Source organism: Mycena indigotica, assembly GCF_014461135.1.
Source record: "Mycena indigotica strain 171206Taipei chromosome Unknown Mind.scaff0008, whole genome shotgun sequence".
Classification (NCBI taxonomy): Eukaryota; Fungi; Basidiomycota; class Agaricomycetes; order Agaricales; family Mycenaceae; genus Mycena; species Mycena indigotica.
In genome coordinates, this window is record NW_023503007.1 from 726,840 (window position 1) to 746,289 (window position 19,450).

The window sequence follows — 19,450 nt, forward strand, 5'->3', positions numbered from 1 at the left end:
TCCGGAATCGCCAGGACCGGTTCCGAGGTGACTGCGTCCTTGATCGCTTGGAACGCGGAGGCCTCCGCGTCGCCCCAAGTCCACTGCTGGTCCTTCTTGGTGAGCACGAAGAGAGGGGGCGCGAGGGTCGAGAAGTCCCGAATGAACCTGCGGTAGAAATTAGCGAACCCAAGGAACTGCTGAATGTCCTTCTTGTTTTCCGGAGTCGGCCAAGCGGAGACGCCTGCGACTTTGACGGGGTCCATTTCGACGTGGTTGTGGGAGATGATGACTCCGAGGTACTCGATTGACGATTTTTCAAAGTCGCACTTCTCCGCTCGGAGGTACAACTTGTGTTCTCGGAGTCGCCGCAAGACCTCCTGAACGATCTGCCGGTGTTTCCGGAGGTCGGAATGGGCGATCAGGATGTCGTCAAGGTAGATCATGACGTCTCCGGAGAGGATGAGGTCCTGGAAAATGTCATTCATCATCGTTTGGAACGTCGCGGGAGAGTTTGTCAGGCCGAAATACATCACCAAGGGCTCGAACAGGCCTCGGTTAGTCCGGAAAGCCGCTTTCCACTCGTCACCTTCCTTGATCCGGACGTTGTTGAAGCCCCAACGGACGTCGAGTTTGGTGAAGTAACGAGCGCCTTTGAGCCGGTTGATGAGGTCGTTGATCAGCGGAAGGGGGTACCGGTTTTTGACAGTCATCGCATTGAGAGCACGGTAGTCCTGGACGAGCGGAGTCCGCCGTCCTTCTTCTTGACGAAGAAGACCGGAGACGCCATCGGAGACTTGGAGGGGCGAATCCGGCCCGTCGAAAGCCCTTCCTCGATGAACGCGTCGAGCTCGCGTTGCTCGAGGGGCGAGATGGGGTACACCTTGCAGTTGGTGGGCTTAGCGTCGGGGACGAGTTCAATGGCGTGGTCCCAGGCTCTCCGCTCCGGTAGCGTGTCGAAGGACTCCTTGTTGAAGACGTCCTGAAACTCCTTAGCCCAGTCCGGGATCTCGGAGGGCGGAGGGGCGGAGTTCCTGGCGAAGGCTTCGGCCAGGCGCTGTGAGACAGTACTGCCAGCGCGTATCTCCTCCGAGGGGCGGAACGAGGTGTAGAAGATGCGGTCACCATCTTCAAGCTGACCATCGTCTTCATCATCGTCAGAGTCCGGCATCAGATCAGGCAGGGCGGAGTCGTCACCGGAGACGGAATCGTCTCCGTCGTCAGGCCCAGAGAGGTCCATGGTGCCGACCGAGGGGAACGGGCCGGAGCGGAGTCGCTTCTGGAGCAGCCGGAGTCGCCGTAGCTCAGTCCGTTCAACGCGTTCTTCCTCGCGGCAAGTGGAGCAACCGGGGGCACCGTGTCATCTTGACCTCCTTGGTTTCCCAATTGATTTCCGGGTTATGCTTCCGCAGCCAGGAGTACCCCAGAATAAGGTCTTGTTTACCAAGATGAGTGACGGCGAGTTGAACACGCTCGGAATGGCCTTTGTAGCGTAAGACCAAGTCCGCGATCTGGTTGATGGAGCCGGCGTCGTTCGGAGTGCCATCAACGTTAAAGACCGGAATCGGTTGCGCCAGGGTGCGGACCGGAATGCCATTCCGAGCGACATAGTTCGTGTCGATAAAGTCGGAGGTGGCACCACAGTCAACCAGGCCAGAGAGCGAGAGCTTAAGCGCTGGTAGTGGACTCTAGCTCCAACGGGAGGTGGAGGGAGTTCACTCCGGGGGAAGCAGCGACAGTGTACTGCTTGGGCAGTTTCTTTTCCCAGGCAGTGAGGCGGCGAAGGACGATGACCGGAGTCGCGGGCGAAGTCGGAGACGGAGTCGAAACGGGGGCGGGGTGTGACGTCGCCGTGAATCTAGAGCGTTAGCCAACAATAGATTAACAGAGACACACTTGTAGGTTGATTGTTGAGTTGTTGTAGCTTGAAGTCACTCGAGAGTGCGTAGTGAAGGTCTCGATATTGAGTAAAGCTAACTAACAGAAGTAACTACTGAGTATTTATACTACTATAACAAAGGCACAACTATCTATGGAAATGTGAAAGGAACTACTACAATGAGTATAAGGTATCTAAGGAACTAGCAGAAAGGGAGAGAGAAAGGGAGTGAGCAAGGGGTTGCGAGCGATGAATGTAAGTAATAAGGTTCGGGCCGGCCGGGCCGGCCCGGGCTTGACATCGGAGCCTTATATCCGTTACATTCGCCCTCCAGGCTTACCGTCTTCAGCAGTAAGCCTTCGCCAAGCCCGATTCAAGCCCCGGGCGAAGCATTTTCCCACTCGCCGTCGCCCTCTCCACCCGGTCCACCGTGGGTGTCTGCTAAGAAGGCGTCGTATTCGCGTTGCTGTTCTTCAGGGTCCAGTTCATCACCAAACGGAGTCGAGCCTCGCTCGTATGCGTCCTCCGTGCCCTCTGTCGCCGAAGTGCTTGCCGCGTCCAATGCTTGGTTGTCCGCCATCTCGACATCCATCGTCACCTCGTCACGGGTTGGCTTCTTGCCGCGTCGCGCCCTGGTCTTGCGCTTGCGCGGTTCCCCCGAGCGCTTCCCCCGCGCTGGAACTCTTCCATGGATCCGCTCTGTCGGGCACGTTACTAAGCCATGTGGTTGCCAATCGAATGGGCACATACCAGCCAGAGGTCGAATACCTCCTCGATCACCCATTCCCGCTTTCCATCCGTGGCCTTGTGCCGCCCCTCCTCGACCTCCTCGCCCACTGAATGGCGCCGCCCTCATTCCGCCTTGTGCAAATGACCGTCCGCGGTCAGAGTTGATATGGCGGGGGACACGATATGGAGATGATGTCGTGAATGGGTTCCCGATGCGAGGCTGCATGGTCATTGTCGCGAAGTCGATGATTTTGGTGACCATGTTCTCGGTCGTCTGAGTCGACTGTCTAACCATTTCAGTGTAGGCGTTTTCGGAGAGGGAGAGCATGGGACCCGCGACACAAGATGTTTGCTGTCCATCTCGGCGTGCTGTGTCACGAGCAAGGAGCCTTGGGTACTGCTCCACCGAAGGTGCGTGCTTGTATTTGACCTTGTAGAGTGCATACGCAGGTGGCCCATACCCAGGAAAGACGCCCTCGCCATTGGCCCAACGAATTACCCGCGCGAGATACTTCTCGCACTCGACAACATCAGCGACCGTCAGGTTGTTGGGGTTGGGTGTAGGGAAGGCGAGTTTCGTTGTTGGCCGTGGGTTGGGAGTTCATTGGCGATGAAAGAGCAGCGCGGAGTAAGACACGTTTGGAGCGAGGAGTCGTTGGGGGGTGCAAAGTATGTTCAGTTTGTCTGAACTGCCCTTCCCTCATCCCTTTTATCCTCAGCTCTTCCGCGGCTTCATCGACAATGCGACTTGCTTTTGCATGGACCGTGGCCACTTCTGGCCCATCCCTTGTTTCTTTATTCGGCAAGTTGCGTGGGTGAGTTATCCCCATAGCCTCACAGTAATGGTCCATTGCTGACAGGTGTTTCACTTCAGCAAATGGCGCCCAGGTTACATCCCCTGTGGCCCATCGAATCTCAAACGACGCGTCTTTTCCTTTCCCGACATGGGAAAGGATACGATCCACAGCCCATTCCTTGGGGTTGACGCCAAAACCAGGAATCTGGTGCATCTGGCGGCCCGGGAACCGTCTATCGTCGTTAGGGATATGCGCGCGCAACAACGACGCGTGAAACACGTCGTGGATTCCTCGAATCCTCAATTCAGGTGAGAGTTCTAGTTTAAACGACGCGCCAGGACTCATTACTTGAATGATCCTGAAAGGCCCCAAATACTTGGGTAGTGTTCGTCACGGGCCACCCGCGGGTAAATCCGGGGTGGCCCGTACCCGTACCCGCCGATGGCCCGGGCCCGTGGCTACGGGTGCGGGTACCCGCGTTTTAGCGGGCGGGTCGCGGGTAGCCCGCCTGCCCGAGGCCCGCGTGATCCAATCCGGGGCGGATCTGGGCGGAGGCACCGCCAATGTTGCGTTATCCCTGAACGACAGGGTCTGGACCTTGGCCAGATCGCCGTTTAACGTCACCAAGCGCTCCGGCCGTGACAGCCGACGACCGGCAAGCTGGTAAGCCGGGCCCGGCGGGCCAAGCTGCGGGCTAGCGGGTTCAAGGCCCCAGACCCGTACCCGCACCCGCGCTGGCCCGTCCTCACGGCCCGTCACGGGTGACGCCACCCGTGACGATCACTATACTTGGGCACTAGCTTCCGCGCTCGCTTTTTCGGCAAGCGTATGTTCTTGGTCGACAAATATACAAGGTCTCCAACCGCGAAGTCTGCCTTGCGACGGTGCCGATTAGCATTGTCTGTCTGATGTATTCGTGCCTCGATGATAGCATCGTGTGCCTTCATCAGGGCCTCTTTCATCTTAGTCGCAAATTTTCTAACTCCAGGATATTCAGTGTCATTTTCCCAGATCATTGTTCTAGGTGTCCGTGCATAATTCAAGAAGAATGGTGAGAATCCTGTTGTTTCCGAACGCGCCATATTCATCGCAAACTCAATTGCTGGCAGTCTTGTTGCCCAGTCCTTTTGGTCTGGCTGAACGCACTGCCGCAACATCTGTGTCATCGTGCGATTAGCACGCTCGGTCATACCGTCAGTCTCCGGATGGTAAGCAGTCGACATCTTTAATTCGATGCCCAGCAGCTGATTTAATCGCCGCCAGAATTCACTGGTGAATAACTTATCGCGGTCGCTCACAATCCTGTCCGGTAGTCCATGTAATTTATAGACACTATCGAATACAACTTCCGCCATTACCTTGGCCCCGTAGTTGTTTCTTGTAGGCACTAAAGGTACCATTGCCGTTAGATGGTCGATGATCACACAGATCATGTCGAATCCACCGTGTCGTGTCGTAGACTCGGGCAATGGTCCCACAAAGTCAATACCGATGTGCTGCCACGGTCGTGTCGGTACGGGGAGGGTCTGCAAAAGTCCCATTGGTTTTTGGTTATTCGGCTTGCTTGTCGCGCAAGTTGAGCAGGACTTACAATATGCGTCCACATCCGTGACCATAGTCTTCCACCATACTTCTTCTCGCAGGAAATCCAACGTTTTTCGCGATCCCAAGTGCGCTAAGAGAGAATGAGCATGCTTTATGACGATTTCACGCACGCTACGCCCGTCCAATTTGATGTCCGGAATGCATAATACTTCCACCCCATCGCGTGCCTTGAACACTAGCCCATCCCGCTCCTGGAAGTCCTTGTACTCTGCTGGTGGAGCTTTCAGAATGTGGCGGAAGAACTCGTCCTCCTGGTAACGGTACTTGAGGCCGTCCGGAAGTGGGATGCCCAAGTCGCCCGCAGTGGCCACGCCACTCAGATCTGGCTGGGTGGTATTAGTTGTTCGCGTGCCATTGCGGAGAGCATGAGATTCAGGAGCAAGAGTTGCCTCTTGCCCGGCGTCCGGCGCCGAGCTGCGGCTCGGCGTTTCCTTATCCGGAGTGGCTGTCCTCTGTGACACGTCCTTGTCAGTTGCCGTCTCCTCGACTATCTCTTTCTTGTCCACCCTCGGCTGGCGCCTTTTTGGGCCCCCGTAGGTCCTCGCGTCCGCCTTTGCTTCCGCAAGCCTCGACGACCGGCGTAACGCGCCCTCCAGAACCGCCGCCGCGCCTGTATAGACTGGGGTTGTGAGTTCAGCGTCGCTGTCCTCTACCGGTGCGCTCCGCCTATCTTCTCCATCCACGTCGTCCATGCTAACATATTCGCTTGCAGCGCGAATCGTTCCGAGGGGTTCATCGCTGTAAATACGCGAGAACGCGTCTGCCAGCACATTGGTTTCGCCTGGAATGTATTTGATGGTGAAATCAAACTCATTCAGGATATCGAGCCATCGGTGTTGTCGCGGGGATAAATTCTTCTGGCTCATCAAGTGCTCGAGCGCCCTGTGGTCTGTTGAAATGCGGAACTTCGCACCATGAAGAATGCCGCGGAAGCGCTTGAGAGATTCGACTATGGCGAGTAATTCCATTTCATGCACCGGGTAGTTTTGCTGTGCTGAATTAAATTTACCAGACCAAAATGCGACTATTTTCGCAGTCTTCAAGTCTTCACCTTGACTTACATACCCGCTCGCACCAGTGCAGCTCGCGTCCGTCACCAAATTGATGGTCGGCGCGTTGTCCGAGTAGTCCAGCGATACACGATGGTGGTTCCGCCACTTGTTCACGGTATCTTTCACCTGTTCGAATGCCCGTTGCTCCGTATGACTCCATTTCCAGGTTGATTTGGCACCAGTCAGCGGCGTCAATACTCCCATTGGGATCCGAATGCCATGGCAATCATCTGCAAGGTATCCGACTGCACCCAAGAAACTCGCGAGTAAGTCCTTGTTCGTTGGCGTCTTCCAGTTCGTCACTGACTCGACCTTGTGTGGGTCCATCAGAATACCTTTCTCGTCGATGATATGGCCCAATATCTTCAGTTCTTCTGCAAAGAACTGCATCTTATCGGCACTCAGGTATAGTTTTTCCTTCCGCAATATGTCGAAAATGATTCTCACATGTCGGATGTGTTCCTCGACAGTATCGGAATATATTATGATGTCGTCCAAGTACACATCCATAAATACTCCCAAGTATGGCGCGAATATATGGTTCATCAAAGCCTGACACGTCGCTGGCCCATTTGTATCGCCTTGCTGCAAAACCAGGCTCTCCATTGTCCCATCTGGTGTATTAAACAAGGTACGCGATACGTGCTCTGGCACTACGCGGATTTGCTCATAGAAGTCCTTGCCGTCAACCAGTGTTCGATATGGGTGGCGGGCAACGTTTCGGAGGATCGCGTGGATATCGGGGAGCGGTGCTGCAATCTTCACGGTATTGTCATTCTGTTCTCGTTTATCAATTACTGTCCGTATCCTGACCACCCCATCCTCCTTCATAGGCTTTGGCAAGATCAACATTGGTGACGCGTTATGTCCCGATGCCATTCGCCATCTGCCCGACTTCATGTAGGTGTTTTTCTTCTCGCGCCACACCTCCTTTAACGCCTCTGGGCATTTCGAAGGCCGCCAACGATACACTTTGGACTCGTCCTTGAGTGGGATCGTGTGATTGACCGCGCGAAATGGTGGCAATGCTGTTTCGGCCACGTCTGGGCATAGATCTGCTGCTTCTCGCTTCAGCATCGCCCGCAGCTTGGTAAGATCTCGCTCAAATATATCCGCCGCCGCTGATGTTATTGCTGAGATCTCAGGTCCGCGCATTTCGAGCGGCTTATCAGAACCCACGACTACCCGTGTCGGATTCAGTCCCAGCACTACTTTATGTTGGAAGATGAACGGAGTGCCCAGAATGAGATCGTAGCTATCCAGGTTAGCCACATCCAGTCGTCGTTCGCAGTCTATGCCTTGGTACTGAAGTCCTACAGTAGTTGACGAATTGATCTTCGACCGAGACCCATGAACAGCGAGCTGCACTGTTACTGGTTTGGCTAGATTATCCTTCCTCAACTGAAGCTGATCCACCAGTCTTGTAGAGATGAAGTCTGCCATCGAGCCGGTGTCCAAAAGTGCTCGTGCCGGCCGCCCATTTACCTTGACCTCAATGATGATGGGTTTCGGTAGCCGTCGTTTGAAGTCCTTCGGCAGCATCGCAGTGCGTTCGAGTTCCTCAGATTCGTCCTGTTGTTTACCCTTTGCAGATTTTCGCCGCGGCGGTTTCTTGCTCGACTCTGGTTGCGCTGCAAACGCTTCGATTGTCACTTCTTCGCCCGGAAACTCGAGTTCCACCTCCCAAGCCTCCCATGCCAACTGCAGGTACTCCCATGCATCAAAGTCTCGTGCCTCAATCTCTGCATGTGTCAGCTCAAACCGCACGTTGGGAATCGTGATGTTGACCCAGTATCCGTTTGTGCTGGGTCCCACAACTACAGGGTCTCTAGTGTCGACCAGCTCGGGGGTCAGTATGGCCCACATCGTATCTACTATTGCCACTGTGAGTTGCTGTTCCAGCCAGCTTACCGCTGCGTGCTCACCGTCCAATTCAGTGTTGCGCGGGAATCCTCCCCAGTACTGTCGATCCGAATCCATCGCCCTGAGCTTCAGGATGTCCTTAATACCGAAGTCGGGATCGCGGAGCCTCTCGCGTGGTACCAGATATGCGTCAGTCGGTGAGTTGGTGTCGCTGATCTCGATTGAGTCGCCATAATTGATCGTGATGAAGCGCTCCTCTTCTTTGTCCGTGCCATAGTGGTCTTCGAAGATCATGGCCAGATAGCGCTCCTGGTCTTCGTCCGGCATATGCGTGATCCATGTCCGCTCCAAGATGTTAACTGGGTCAAATTCACGTTCTCGAATTTGCTGGTGAGTGAGCTCAAACTCTATCTCCGTGTCCAAAATGCTGATCCGATATCCCCCAGCTGCCGGCGTTACTACCACACGTTCGTCTGGTGTTGTATTCGCCCATGGTGAGTTGTCTACCGCAAATGCAAACCTGATTTTGAGCCATTCAATCGCAGGGTAATCCTCATCGAGTTCCCCCAGCGACGGAAAGGCTCCGCTTGGTGCACAATCATTCCCTTGGAGTATATCCTCAACACTGAAGTCAGACATTTCGAGGGCCGCTCTCTGTACCAGGTATGTTCTTCCATCCAGTGCCCAGTCCGTCAGCTCAATTGCCTCCTGCCTGTCAGTAGTCGTGAATCTTTCATTCACACTATCTTCGTTGTAGTAACTCTCAAATAGTGTTCGTAAGTAATCTTCTTGATCTACTGCAGCGTCACGAACCCTTACGCCCTCCATCCCAGTCCCGGGTGTGACTATATCCATCATGCCGACTCCGAAGGTTAGCCTCGCGTGCTGCTGTTGCTCGGCCCTCGACCCCAGCAAACTTCACTGATCCCGTCTTCAGAGTAGGCCCTTTCGCCGTCTGGCGTTCCGGACAGTTGCGACTCTCGTGCCCAACTTCCTTGCAGTTGAAACACCGGCCTTCTGCTCGTAGCCTGTCGTGTTCCTCTGTGCTCAGCATATTGGTACGCCCGCCAGCTTTCCCTTCCGTTCTCGGTTTTGCTGACTTCTTCCCATCCTTAGCATTTGTCTGCTGCTTTGACTTGGGGGTCGCAATCGAAGTCTCAGTCTTCGGAGGATGCAGGTAAGTTCTCTCGCGAGTGTCGCGGGTAAAACCCTTCTGCTGACTTGTTCGTTCCAGTAGGCGTTTCTCGCGAGCGATGGTGTCCTGTACCTTCTCCTCGCGGGTTGCATACTTCTCCATCTTCTTCAGCGACGACCTCTCGGGATCCAAGCCTTTGCTGACAAGGTGGAGTCGTAAGTGTTGGTTTAACCCACCCAGAATATTTGCTTTAACTGGCGTTCAGTTATATCCGGGAAGCGCACCGACAATGATTCGATTTCGCGCATGAAGTCACGCACCTTGGTCGCGTTTTGTCGAGCGCTCATCAAACGTTCGCGTAGTTGTAGTACGAAGTCCACTGGAAAACAACAGTCGAATAAAGCATCATAAATTTTCTTCACAGTCCAGTCCTTCGGACGCATGGCAATGTGTTTCATAAAGAATTTGCGTGCTTTTCCACCCAGAAAGTTGACCATTATACGGACTGTCATGCGGTCCGTCACAGCATTCTATTCTCTCCAGGTATCCACCTCATACATCCAGTGTTCAAATACTTCCAGGTCCGCCTTGCCATCGTATGAAATCGGTGTCTTGATTTTGATTGATGACATAGCCTTTTTCATCCCCTTCCTTTCCTTCCGCTGTTCAGCGCGTTTCTTTGTCGGTGTTCGCCTGCGCCGTTTTGTCGAACTTGATGCGCTTGAGCTCGAGCTGGAAGAGCTAGAGCCGGAGTCTGAGGAGCTGGAAGAGCTTGAGCTTGAGGACTCAGACTCATCATCAGATTCAGAGTCTGATGACGAGCTCGATTTGCTCGAGCTCGACGATGAACTTGACGATGGTGGACTTGGTGGCCCTTGTGTAGCCGCACGGAAGTATCCACCCATTGGTATCTCCGAACTGGCGCGCGCAAAGTGGTCAGGTTTCACATTGAATGGTTGTGGCATCTTTACTGACTGGTATCCAGGCATTCTCGACTTTGAACGCGTGCCGTTTGGCTTCTTTCGCCGAGTCTTGGATGGGCCATCTTGGGGCTTCGGTGACGGTGATGCCTCCCTCTTGCTTGGCCTTTTAGGTGTGTTATCCTTTCCATTCGCTGCGTCTTTATGAAACTTCTCGTAGAAGGCGCCTTTCTCCATGGGATCCACTCCCTTACCCTTGCCTTCAGGTGGTGGGACTCCAAACTCATCGCCTTCCTCGTTCGCGTGGCGGTTGTTGGTGGTACTACCGACCTCTTCGCCGTCGCTATTTATTTCCACCGCGACAGCTGCCATTTTGATTGTCGAAACACCCGCCCTCCGTCCCTCATCCAGGCTAGAAGCCCTCGGGTGTTTCCAGGATTCAAACAATGCCCTCTGGATATTCACATCGTCCTCATCCTCGCTGTTGTCCGAATCAGTGAGTAACTGCAGAACCTCTTCCTCAGTCTTGAACTTCTCAATAATTGATTCAAACAGGTCCTCGCGGAATGTCCTATTCACAAATGTGAATGTATTCAATTTGGGTGCTAAGGGTATGGTATATTGAACGTTTGTTGTGGTTACTGACTCATCGTCAGTATCCTTGCTCTCTTCTGTGAACCATCCCGGAAAGTATTTGGCTTGGACCGCCATTGTGGCCCCAGACGAAAGGTTTTTCGCCCGCCACTTTCTTCTTCCCCAACCTCTCGCGCTGGACTTTTGTCCACCCTGCCGCCCGCGCCATCCTCTCCTTCATCAATGTTTCCTCCTCGTCATCGCTTTCCGCCAACTCTAAATTCGTTCGCGGGAACTCGGGGAGGTGGTCAAAGATGTCAATTGGTCGGATGCGCGGAGGCCGAGCTTCCTGCCACGCGTCTGGGTCCGGACCTGGGAGCTGTCCGTCTTCGAGCTCGCCGCGACCGCTCAACACTGAGAGCGTGTCATCCGGGTCATCTTTCGGTTGCCCCGGCACTTGGTCTTCTTGACCCCTTGCTGCCGAGCTCTCAACCGCTTGCTGCTCGCGGGGAGTCTCCCAGGCGCTGAGCCGCCGAGTCAGTTGCAGACTCAAGGCGCTCGTTGGCCGCCGAATTAGTCACCACCGCCTGTTCTCGGCGTGACTGCTCCAGGCGCCGCATGCTCCGTGTGGCTCTCCCGCCACTGATTTCCGCAACCTCCCCTTCCGGCAAGCCCCACCTGTTGGCGAGAGAATGGAGGGAAAATGGGTTGCGGGATTGGGCCTGCTGGATTTCTTGGTCCAGCGTGGCCCGGACGGCCGCTATTTCTTCTTCGAGCGTACGGCGACGCGATGTTGAAGAGTTGGTCCGTCCATGAACGTTCTTGCTGTATGTCGACATGTCTAGAAAAAAGTATTAGCAAAATTAGAGTATTTTTGACGCACCCGGGTGATCAGTCCGTGTGTGTCGTGTTCGAGAGAAAAAAAATGTACGCAAAAAAATGTGACGTCGCCGTGAATCTAGAGCGTTAGCCAACAATAGATTAACAGAGACACACTTGTAGGTTGATTGTTGAGTTGTTGTAGCTTGAAGTCACTCGAGAGTGCGTAGTGAAGGTCTCGATATTGAGTAAAGCTAACTAACAGAAGTAACTACTGAGTATTTATACTACTATAACAAAGGCACAACTATCTATGGAAATGTGAAAGGAACTACTACAATGAGTATAAGGTATCTAAGGAACTAGCAGAAAGGGAGAGAGAAAGGGAGTGAGCAAGGGGTTGCGAGCGATGAATGTAAGTAATAAGGTTCGGGCCGGCCGGGCCGGCCCGGGCTTGACATCGGAGCCTTATATCCGTTACACGGGGGAGGGTATGTCTTTCGTTTCAGGCTCGTTGTAGGGCAAAGGAATTGATTCGTCATACAAACAAGCGAAACGATTTACGGACGCGAACGAGGGCACACCAGTCACTCGTCGCGGGGGACAAAATCCTCTCCGGCCATCGACTCCGCGGCTGTTTCCGGCAGCACAGCTGTGTCCGAGTAGCGGGCGATCAACTCCGCTAACATCTCGTCACCGAGTTGTTGGATCACCTCGTCGAGGATGTCCATTGAGCGGACATCCAGGGGAGGGGGCAATCTCGGGCGAGATGGTTTGGGTCGCCGCACCTGAAGCAGGCGCGACGAGGGGCACCCCAAGCCCTAGTGCGATCCAACTCCATGGGGACGGGAGCTGGAGGCGCCGGAGCGGGGGCGCGGGCCACGGGTGGCACGACCGGAGCCACCGGGCGGAAAGGGGCCGGAGCCGGGATGCGGTTGACCGGAAACGGAGTCCGAATCAAACCGCCAGGCGTCTTGGGGGCGGCTGACTTGATCAGCTTGGCCCGGACCAGGGCCTCGTATTGACGGAAGGCCCGGGTGCGCCAGCTAAGGTAGTCCCGGAGGTCCGGGGGTCGTTCGAGGACGTGATTCCGTTGTTGATCAGGGGGTCAAGTCCGTGGCGGAACTTGGTCACCTTGACCAACGCGTCTTCGAATCCGGCGAGGTCCATCAGGTCCTCGAAGTCGTCGGTGTACTGGTAGACATCCTTTGTGCCCATGTGATAGGCGGAAGTCTCCAGTTTGGAGAGAGCATGATCTTGCTCATTCTCCTCGACGAACCGGAGTCGGAACTCAGAAACGAATGAGCCCCAGGACGGAAACGGAAACGGGGCTTTGCTTCCGTGGCGCTCCGCCCATTGCTGAGCGGGTCCTTCTGCCATAAACGACATGGCATAGCGGACGGCCTTTTTCCTTGCTCGCCTCTCCGTTGACCACGAAGGCCTCAGGGGCAAGGCGGGCGTAGGTGCGGACCGCATAGAGAAAACGCGGCCGCGTTTCCGATCGCCGTTGAAGGTGAACGGAGGGTTTGGTCGCAGGACCAATTTTGAGGCGAGGTTGATGTCGCCAAAGAGGGCCTCGGAATCGCCCTGAACCGGAGTCGGAGTCGGAATCGACGTCTCCGGGGTGGTGTTGTTTGGGGTCCGCCAGCAGTATTAGCGGCGGCAGCGGCAGCGGAAGCCTGGGTGGTGAGAAGAGTAAGGGCCTCAGTTAGGCGGTCGATTTTCGCCTCGAGTGCATCCAGCCGAGTGTCAGCGTCAGGAGTAGCTCCGGAAGGCATGACAGGTGCGGGGATGACAGGAGTGACAGAGGAGGAGGGGACAAGTGGTAGGGGGGGTGACGAGGGCGGAACGGACTCGTATTCGAGCCTGAGTCAGCGCCGAACCTAGCAATCTTGTCCGGTTGATCCCGTAGAGAGTTTCTTCTGCTGTAAGGGCAACCCCGGAGGCCTGAGATCAAGGTCCTAGCAGGGGAGGATCCAAAGAGTGAATAGAAGTAAGCAAATACAAGTGAGGCTGACCTAGCAGGGGAGGATCCAAAGAGAAGAAACTCTAAGGGTCCGCCTGCTAGGTAGCGGAACTATATACTGCGCTCTTGACGCGCCAAGGTTGATCGTTGCTCCGTGCAGTATGCCTGCGCCATGTCGCAGGCCAGGTCCCAGGGGGATCGCCAGGCGGGGCGGCGATGCGCCTGACGGAGGCGGTGATGCGATCAACGGAGTCGGAGCCGGAGTCGGACCGGAATCGGAATCGTCTCCGAGGGGCCGAAAGGGAGGTTCCCCTGACAGCGCTGTTGGACATAGAAGGCTTGAGCGGCATCGCAGGCAAGGTCCCAGGGCGACCGTTGGGAGGGCGTTGACGGATTGGTGATTGTGCAAGCAAGATGGAGGGCCAGACCGGAGTCAGAACCGGAATCGGACACATCTCTGAGGGGCCGAAAGGGGGCTAGAATAGGGTGCTACTGGCTACTTTATATACAAATTCTGCAATCCTGTAGCACAGATTAGTATGGTGTTTGGGTCTAAAATAGTCAGGTGAGTGGTGGTTCAGGCTATTATTCCTAAAAGCTGTAAATCCAGTGTCCATTATATTAACATTGTAGTGTCAAGACAGCACATGCTTTCAAACTAATTTTTAGTTTGGACTTGTGAGGTAGTGCACAATGAGACTATGCAAGTTAGGAGAGCTGTGCCTGTTTCAAGGGGGTATCAGAAAAAAATTACAGACCATATGTTGGATTTCTTGTTTAAGCCCTTTCAGAGGACCGACCAACCGTGACTGTGATGTGACATTGCTATATTGGGAAGGTATCTCACACAGTCAGGTGATCTGAACCCAGTTCTAAGAACTTTAATAGAAGTAAGAATGTTGCCTATATATATATATCTTGTATATTAGGTCCTGATATAGTCATTGCCTTATGAATCTCACTCAAGAGCAAGGTTATTCTTCTACATATAGCCTAATTTGATGCAATCACCTATCCAATCATGAGAAACTTCTTGTAAGATTGTTAATATTCAATTCTTGATGTATGGTACACCAAACAGTACTTGAAACCCAGCACAAGGCAAACAGAATATCTAACTGTCTGCGCTTGATTTCCTCATCGGGTAATAGGAACCTCATGCCTACCGCTTAGGGTTGAGACATCTTGTGTAAAATAAGTATCTTATACTTATATCTCTCAAGAGCATCGTCCGGTCCACAGCATAGTGCATGGGCTGTGGCTGCATCATGACGATCCTGTGCGATCGACAGCGTATTTAATCTCGGGGCTTCGGCGGTGTTTTCACCGTCCCGTGACACAGCCCGCATCGCCCGCATCACGATCAGTCACACCACGTCCTTCGTGGCTTCTTTTTCACACCGCCACGCCACGACTCTTTGCTTCTTCCCTCCTCCGTCTGCCTGGTTACCCCCACGACGCGGGACGAGAACAAGAACAACGCACTTCCAGCGGACATAGAGAGACCGCGCGACGGGTACAAGGAAGAATAACGGCTTGACAGCAGCGGTCGTGAGGGAAAACGAGGGACAAGGACGGACAAGGACGATATTGTTTTTCGGTGCGCGCTTATATCAACGGCCGTCCCGCTCTGCTGCCACCCACTTACTGCTTAGAAGTACTGTCCTCGTCCAGCACCACCACCACAACTACACGACTTCCCACACGCCTAAACTTGCACTCTTTACTGTCCTTTCCCTGCGACTAGATGGCACACTGGGCTACTGGCGCGGGGGGCTATATCCCGCCCCCGCCGGGCGCGGTGTCGGGCGGACAACCCGACCCAGCGATTCACGCAGCATTTCCAGGAGCTGGAGGCGGGGGCGGGGCCGGTACTGCGTGGGGTACAGGCGGGTGGCCGCCAGCGACTGGAGGAGGAAGTGGGCACGGGTGAGTGGTAGTCGTTGGTTTAACCAGTGATGTTGACTTATGGCCGCTGGCGAATAGGACACCCTGGCCCACACAAGCCCCACCGCTATATGGCCCGTCCGCTTCGGGCTCGAGCTGGGCAAATACGCCCGCCCCCGCCCCAGCGTCTTACCCCGCGTGGGCGACTCCATATTCTGGCCAGCCCCCACCAAGCAGCGCACCCGCTTGGGCAAACACACCCGCTCAAGCCCCAGTCAGGCAGGGGTGGGGGCCAGCAGCAGGGCCAGCGCCCGCAGCGGGTGGGAACACATGGGAAAACGATCCCTGGGCTGTCCCGACAGCGCCCCCGCCGATGACTGCGCCAGCTGCATCGCACGGGTTCAGTGCGACGGCTGCACCGCCACCCGGGCCACCGGGACCGGTATATCCTGGAATGGGCATGGGCGGGGCGCCGGTGACGCCAGGCTGGGGCGGACAGCCGCTCTACCAGCAGCAGCATCCAGCGTATGCGAATCCACCACGTGATCCGTACGCGCATTATGCTGCAGCACAGTCTCACCACCCCCGGGAGCAGTATGAGGAGGAAGAGCGTGACCCCGAGGACGAGTATTATGACTACGATGCAGAGGAGCGTGAACGGCAAGAAGCAAGGGCGGCTGCAGCGGCACATGCAGCGGGGTGGGCTAGGGGGGGACATACACCGGGCCCACCGCCGGGGCATGATCCGTGGGCTGCTGCTTTAGGGGCAGCCGGGCCGAGCACGCCGGCGGGTGGGGCCGCATGGGCTACACCGGGCTGGGGAGGCGAGGAGATGAGACGGACACACAGTGCTGGGCACTCTACTGGCCCCGGCCACCGACCAAGAGCCCATTCATTCGGCGGAACTTCCCATTCCCCGCACCCTCATCCGGCAGCCTGGGCGGCTTATGCACACTCGGCTGCTGCGGCCGCTGCGGGACAGTTTTCAGAGGAACACCTCGCGAAGCGGCCCTCGACGTGGCGGGCCGACTTCCCCGGGATTGGTGACGCGAGTATGAATGCCACCGCCACACCCTCATCGTTCTCGCTGTTCCGCCGAAAATCCCTGTCTTCCGCCGGCGCAGACGAGTGGCACGACCCGCGGAAGCGCGTGCCGTGTGATCTGCTAAAATACTCCACAACCACCCGCCAGGGGAAGCTGGCCTACGACATGCGCGTGTCTCCGGAGCAGACACCGCCCGGTGCGATGGGGTTCTTCCCGGCCCACCCCGGCGATATGATCCAGCCCGCGGTGCTCCCGCCAGCGCCGAAGATGCGCCTCGTGTTGGCTCGGTCGCCGTGGTATGTGGATGTGAGGCCGTCCAACGGGCAGTGGGTCGCGCTGTTTGATGTGCTCGCCGCGCTACACGGCCAGCTGGCGAGCCCGATTGCGAACACGGACTATTTTAACAAGGCGTTGACGAGGTCGGAGCGGTTGAGGATTACAGAAGCGTTCAGGGAACGGTGTGAACGCGCGGGCGCAGTGGCGAGGGCTACGGTTGGTGCGTGTTTATGTTTTTCCTTCCCTTCTCTTGTTGAGAACCGTGAACGTAGGGGCGGCAGACCCCGAACACGACTTTGCGGGTGCGGAGATTGCGCGCGGTGTCAAGCGCGTGGATTACCTCCTGGGCGAGTGCTTCTTCGTCGGGCTGGTAAGACGGGGCGGCGTCTGGGAGGCGAAGTGTCTGCGCGAAATCGCGCGATGAACTGCCAGTTGGTAAAGCGAGTGAATATTGTATATAGACTAAACTGGATGTATTTTAGACTGGACTGGACTGCATATCCAATGCAGCACGATCGCGTTGCACTTCTCAAAGCGGCACATTACTGGCGCCAGCATGCGCGCTAGTTTACTGTCCAGACTCCACACACCGTAAAACCGTATCTTTCAGTATAACTGAAAATGATGCTTTTTGTTGTACTTTCAGGCAGCACTGGAATTAGCACTGAAAACAATACTATTAGTTTATCTGACATCTGTACCAAAAATAGTGCTTTCAGCAACAGTTTTAGCAGCTTCTGAAAACACAAGTATATGCTTGACGTGATGCTAAAAGCACTCCTTTCCGCTGAGTTTATATCTCATCTGAAATTTGTCCTATTGGGGACACTGATTTCTATGCCAAAATGAATGATTTCAGCAAGGGGGGTTCAAGATCCTTATCAGGCACATTGGGTGGGGGGGGGGGGGTCCCCAGGAGTAGCACAAAAAACTTTTTGTATAAAGATTCTTGGAAACAAATATAGGTCCACATCCATTAAAAATACATAATACTTGCTGCATACTTATTACACTATTGCTCAAGTTATGCCCCGATATCTGAAGAAATCAAGGTTCTTGGGCTTGGATAGGTGCAGAGTGACATTGTCACATTGTTGTCATCCAGTTATTGATAGCAGGTGACCATTCTTAGCTCAGTCATGGCTTATCACTAGTATTGAAGAGCTAAAAGTGAGTCTATAAACAGATATATATATGTATTCAAGCAAAGTTTGTCCAAAATGTCAGTTTCTGCGCCGCTTTTGATCCCATCATTGGTCACATGATGCGAGATCTTATCTTATCATGGGAATATATTACCTGATATAGTAAGGGAGGGGGGAGGGGGGTCCCGGAGGGTTGGAAAAAAAGAAATCCGACCCTATACTGTAGTAATTTATTCAATTCGGCGGTCACGCGTCACACTGCCACTCCGACGCCGAAATATTTCAGCGTGTCACGCGCCACAGCCTGGATGCCGAATGTCAAACACCCATCAGACCATCAAAAAAAAAATTGGCGGCCCTCCGGGCCACTAAATAGGCCGAAATATTTTGGCAGTCACACACATTGACAGGAGGCGCTGAAAATTTAATTTCGGCGCCGATGTCACACCCTTTTGGCGCGCTGAATTGAATAAATTGCTACAGTATCCGGGATTTGAATGTTGAACCCCCCTTGGATTTCAGCACAAATTTCAGTTTCAGCTGAAAACAAGGATTTTAAAACTTGTACCAATAATTTCTAATATCAGAACCCTGTGGGGGACTTGATGTTCTGATACATGAACTTCAGTTTAATGTTCAGTTGTATACTTGAAACCTTGTTTTCAGCTTGAACTGAAATTTACACTGAAATCAGTGAGTTCAGCATCAGAATCAGCATCACCAAAAGGACTAATTTCAGAAGACACAAAAGTTGAGCTGAAAATAGTGCATTCAGCATTACTTCCACTATATAGTACTCAAAGCTGTGTTTTAAGTAGCCAGTAAAACTGTTGCTGAAATCACTGCTTTCAGTGCAAATTTTAGCTCTCATGCGGCCAACATGCTCCACAGTCCGCTCCAGCTCATGAACAACTCCGCGGACATGTGTCTACCACTGCGGACCTCCCTCACCATCATACTCTCCATCTGTGACATTGCAAATATGTGTATCCCACTCTGCCACCGGGAAGTTGTCTCCTGCTAATCTGCCCGTCATTCTCTCTTTCTCTTGACTTACATTTGTAGAAGATTCTAGAATATTCACTGTAGTATATATACTCTGTACATTCTCTGCAATAGACATTGAATCTACTATTTATTCTCCCAACAGGTTATGGGCCCCGACCCGCGCCTAAACTAAACATCACTCCACTCTACTGCTCTACTCGCTCTCATCTTCTATCACACTCACACAATGTTGAACAGCAACTCCACACACCACATCAAACAACTTGATGGTGCCCAAAGCTACCCCACATGGGCCATCAAAGTTATCAACATACTTACCGACCAGGACATGGATGACTATATAATTGGCTCCAAGAAAACAGCGCTGACAGTCGCCGACGCGAGCAAGACTGCAGCCTTAGAGACTTGGAACAAGAAACAGCGGAAAGCACTCTTTGCGATCCGACTCTGTGTTGGCAACGGCCCGATGGCATACATCCAGAACCTCAAGACAGCCTCTGAGGTCTGGGATAAGCTCAAAGCTATGTACCAGCCACAAGGTGCCATCACCATCATCAGACTCCGCTGACAACTCTTCCGCGCTGCTTATGCAGAGGGGAGGAAGTCGAAGAGCATATCCGAAAGCTCATGCAGATCCAGAGTACGTTGGAAGGCCTTAACAGCACTGTCGAAGATCACAAATTGGCGGTCCCACTGCTGACATCACTTCCTGATACAAATGTTAGCAAAGGTGCCTACGAACTTGGCCTCCCCCATGTTACTCCAAGCTCCA

General features: G+C 54.1%; 2 protein-coding genes across 2 annotated transcripts; one reads left to right on the top strand and one right to left on the bottom strand.

Moving 5' to 3' along the window:
- Positions 1–3,117: 3,117 nt before the first annotated feature.
- MIND_00912700 (DNA/RNA polymerase) lies at positions 3,118–3,729 on the bottom strand (the record flags this gene model as incomplete). The annotated part of the gene is made up of 1 exon (XM_037365764.1): positions 3,118–3,729. One exon carries the CDS (start codon positions 3,727–3,729, stop codon positions 3,118–3,120), a length of 612 nt encoding a protein of 203 aa, XP_037217176.1.
- An 11,335-nt stretch (positions 3,730–15,064) lies between these two features.
- On the top strand, positions 15,065–16,949 carry MIND_00912800 (uncharacterized protein; the record flags this gene model as incomplete). The annotated part of the gene is made up of 3 exons (XM_037365765.1): positions 15,065–15,246; positions 15,304–16,745; positions 16,798–16,949. 3 exons carry the CDS (start codon positions 15,065–15,067, stop codon positions 16,947–16,949), a joined length of 1,776 nt encoding a protein of 591 aa, XP_037217177.1.
- Positions 16,950–19,450: the final 2,501 nt, after the last annotated feature.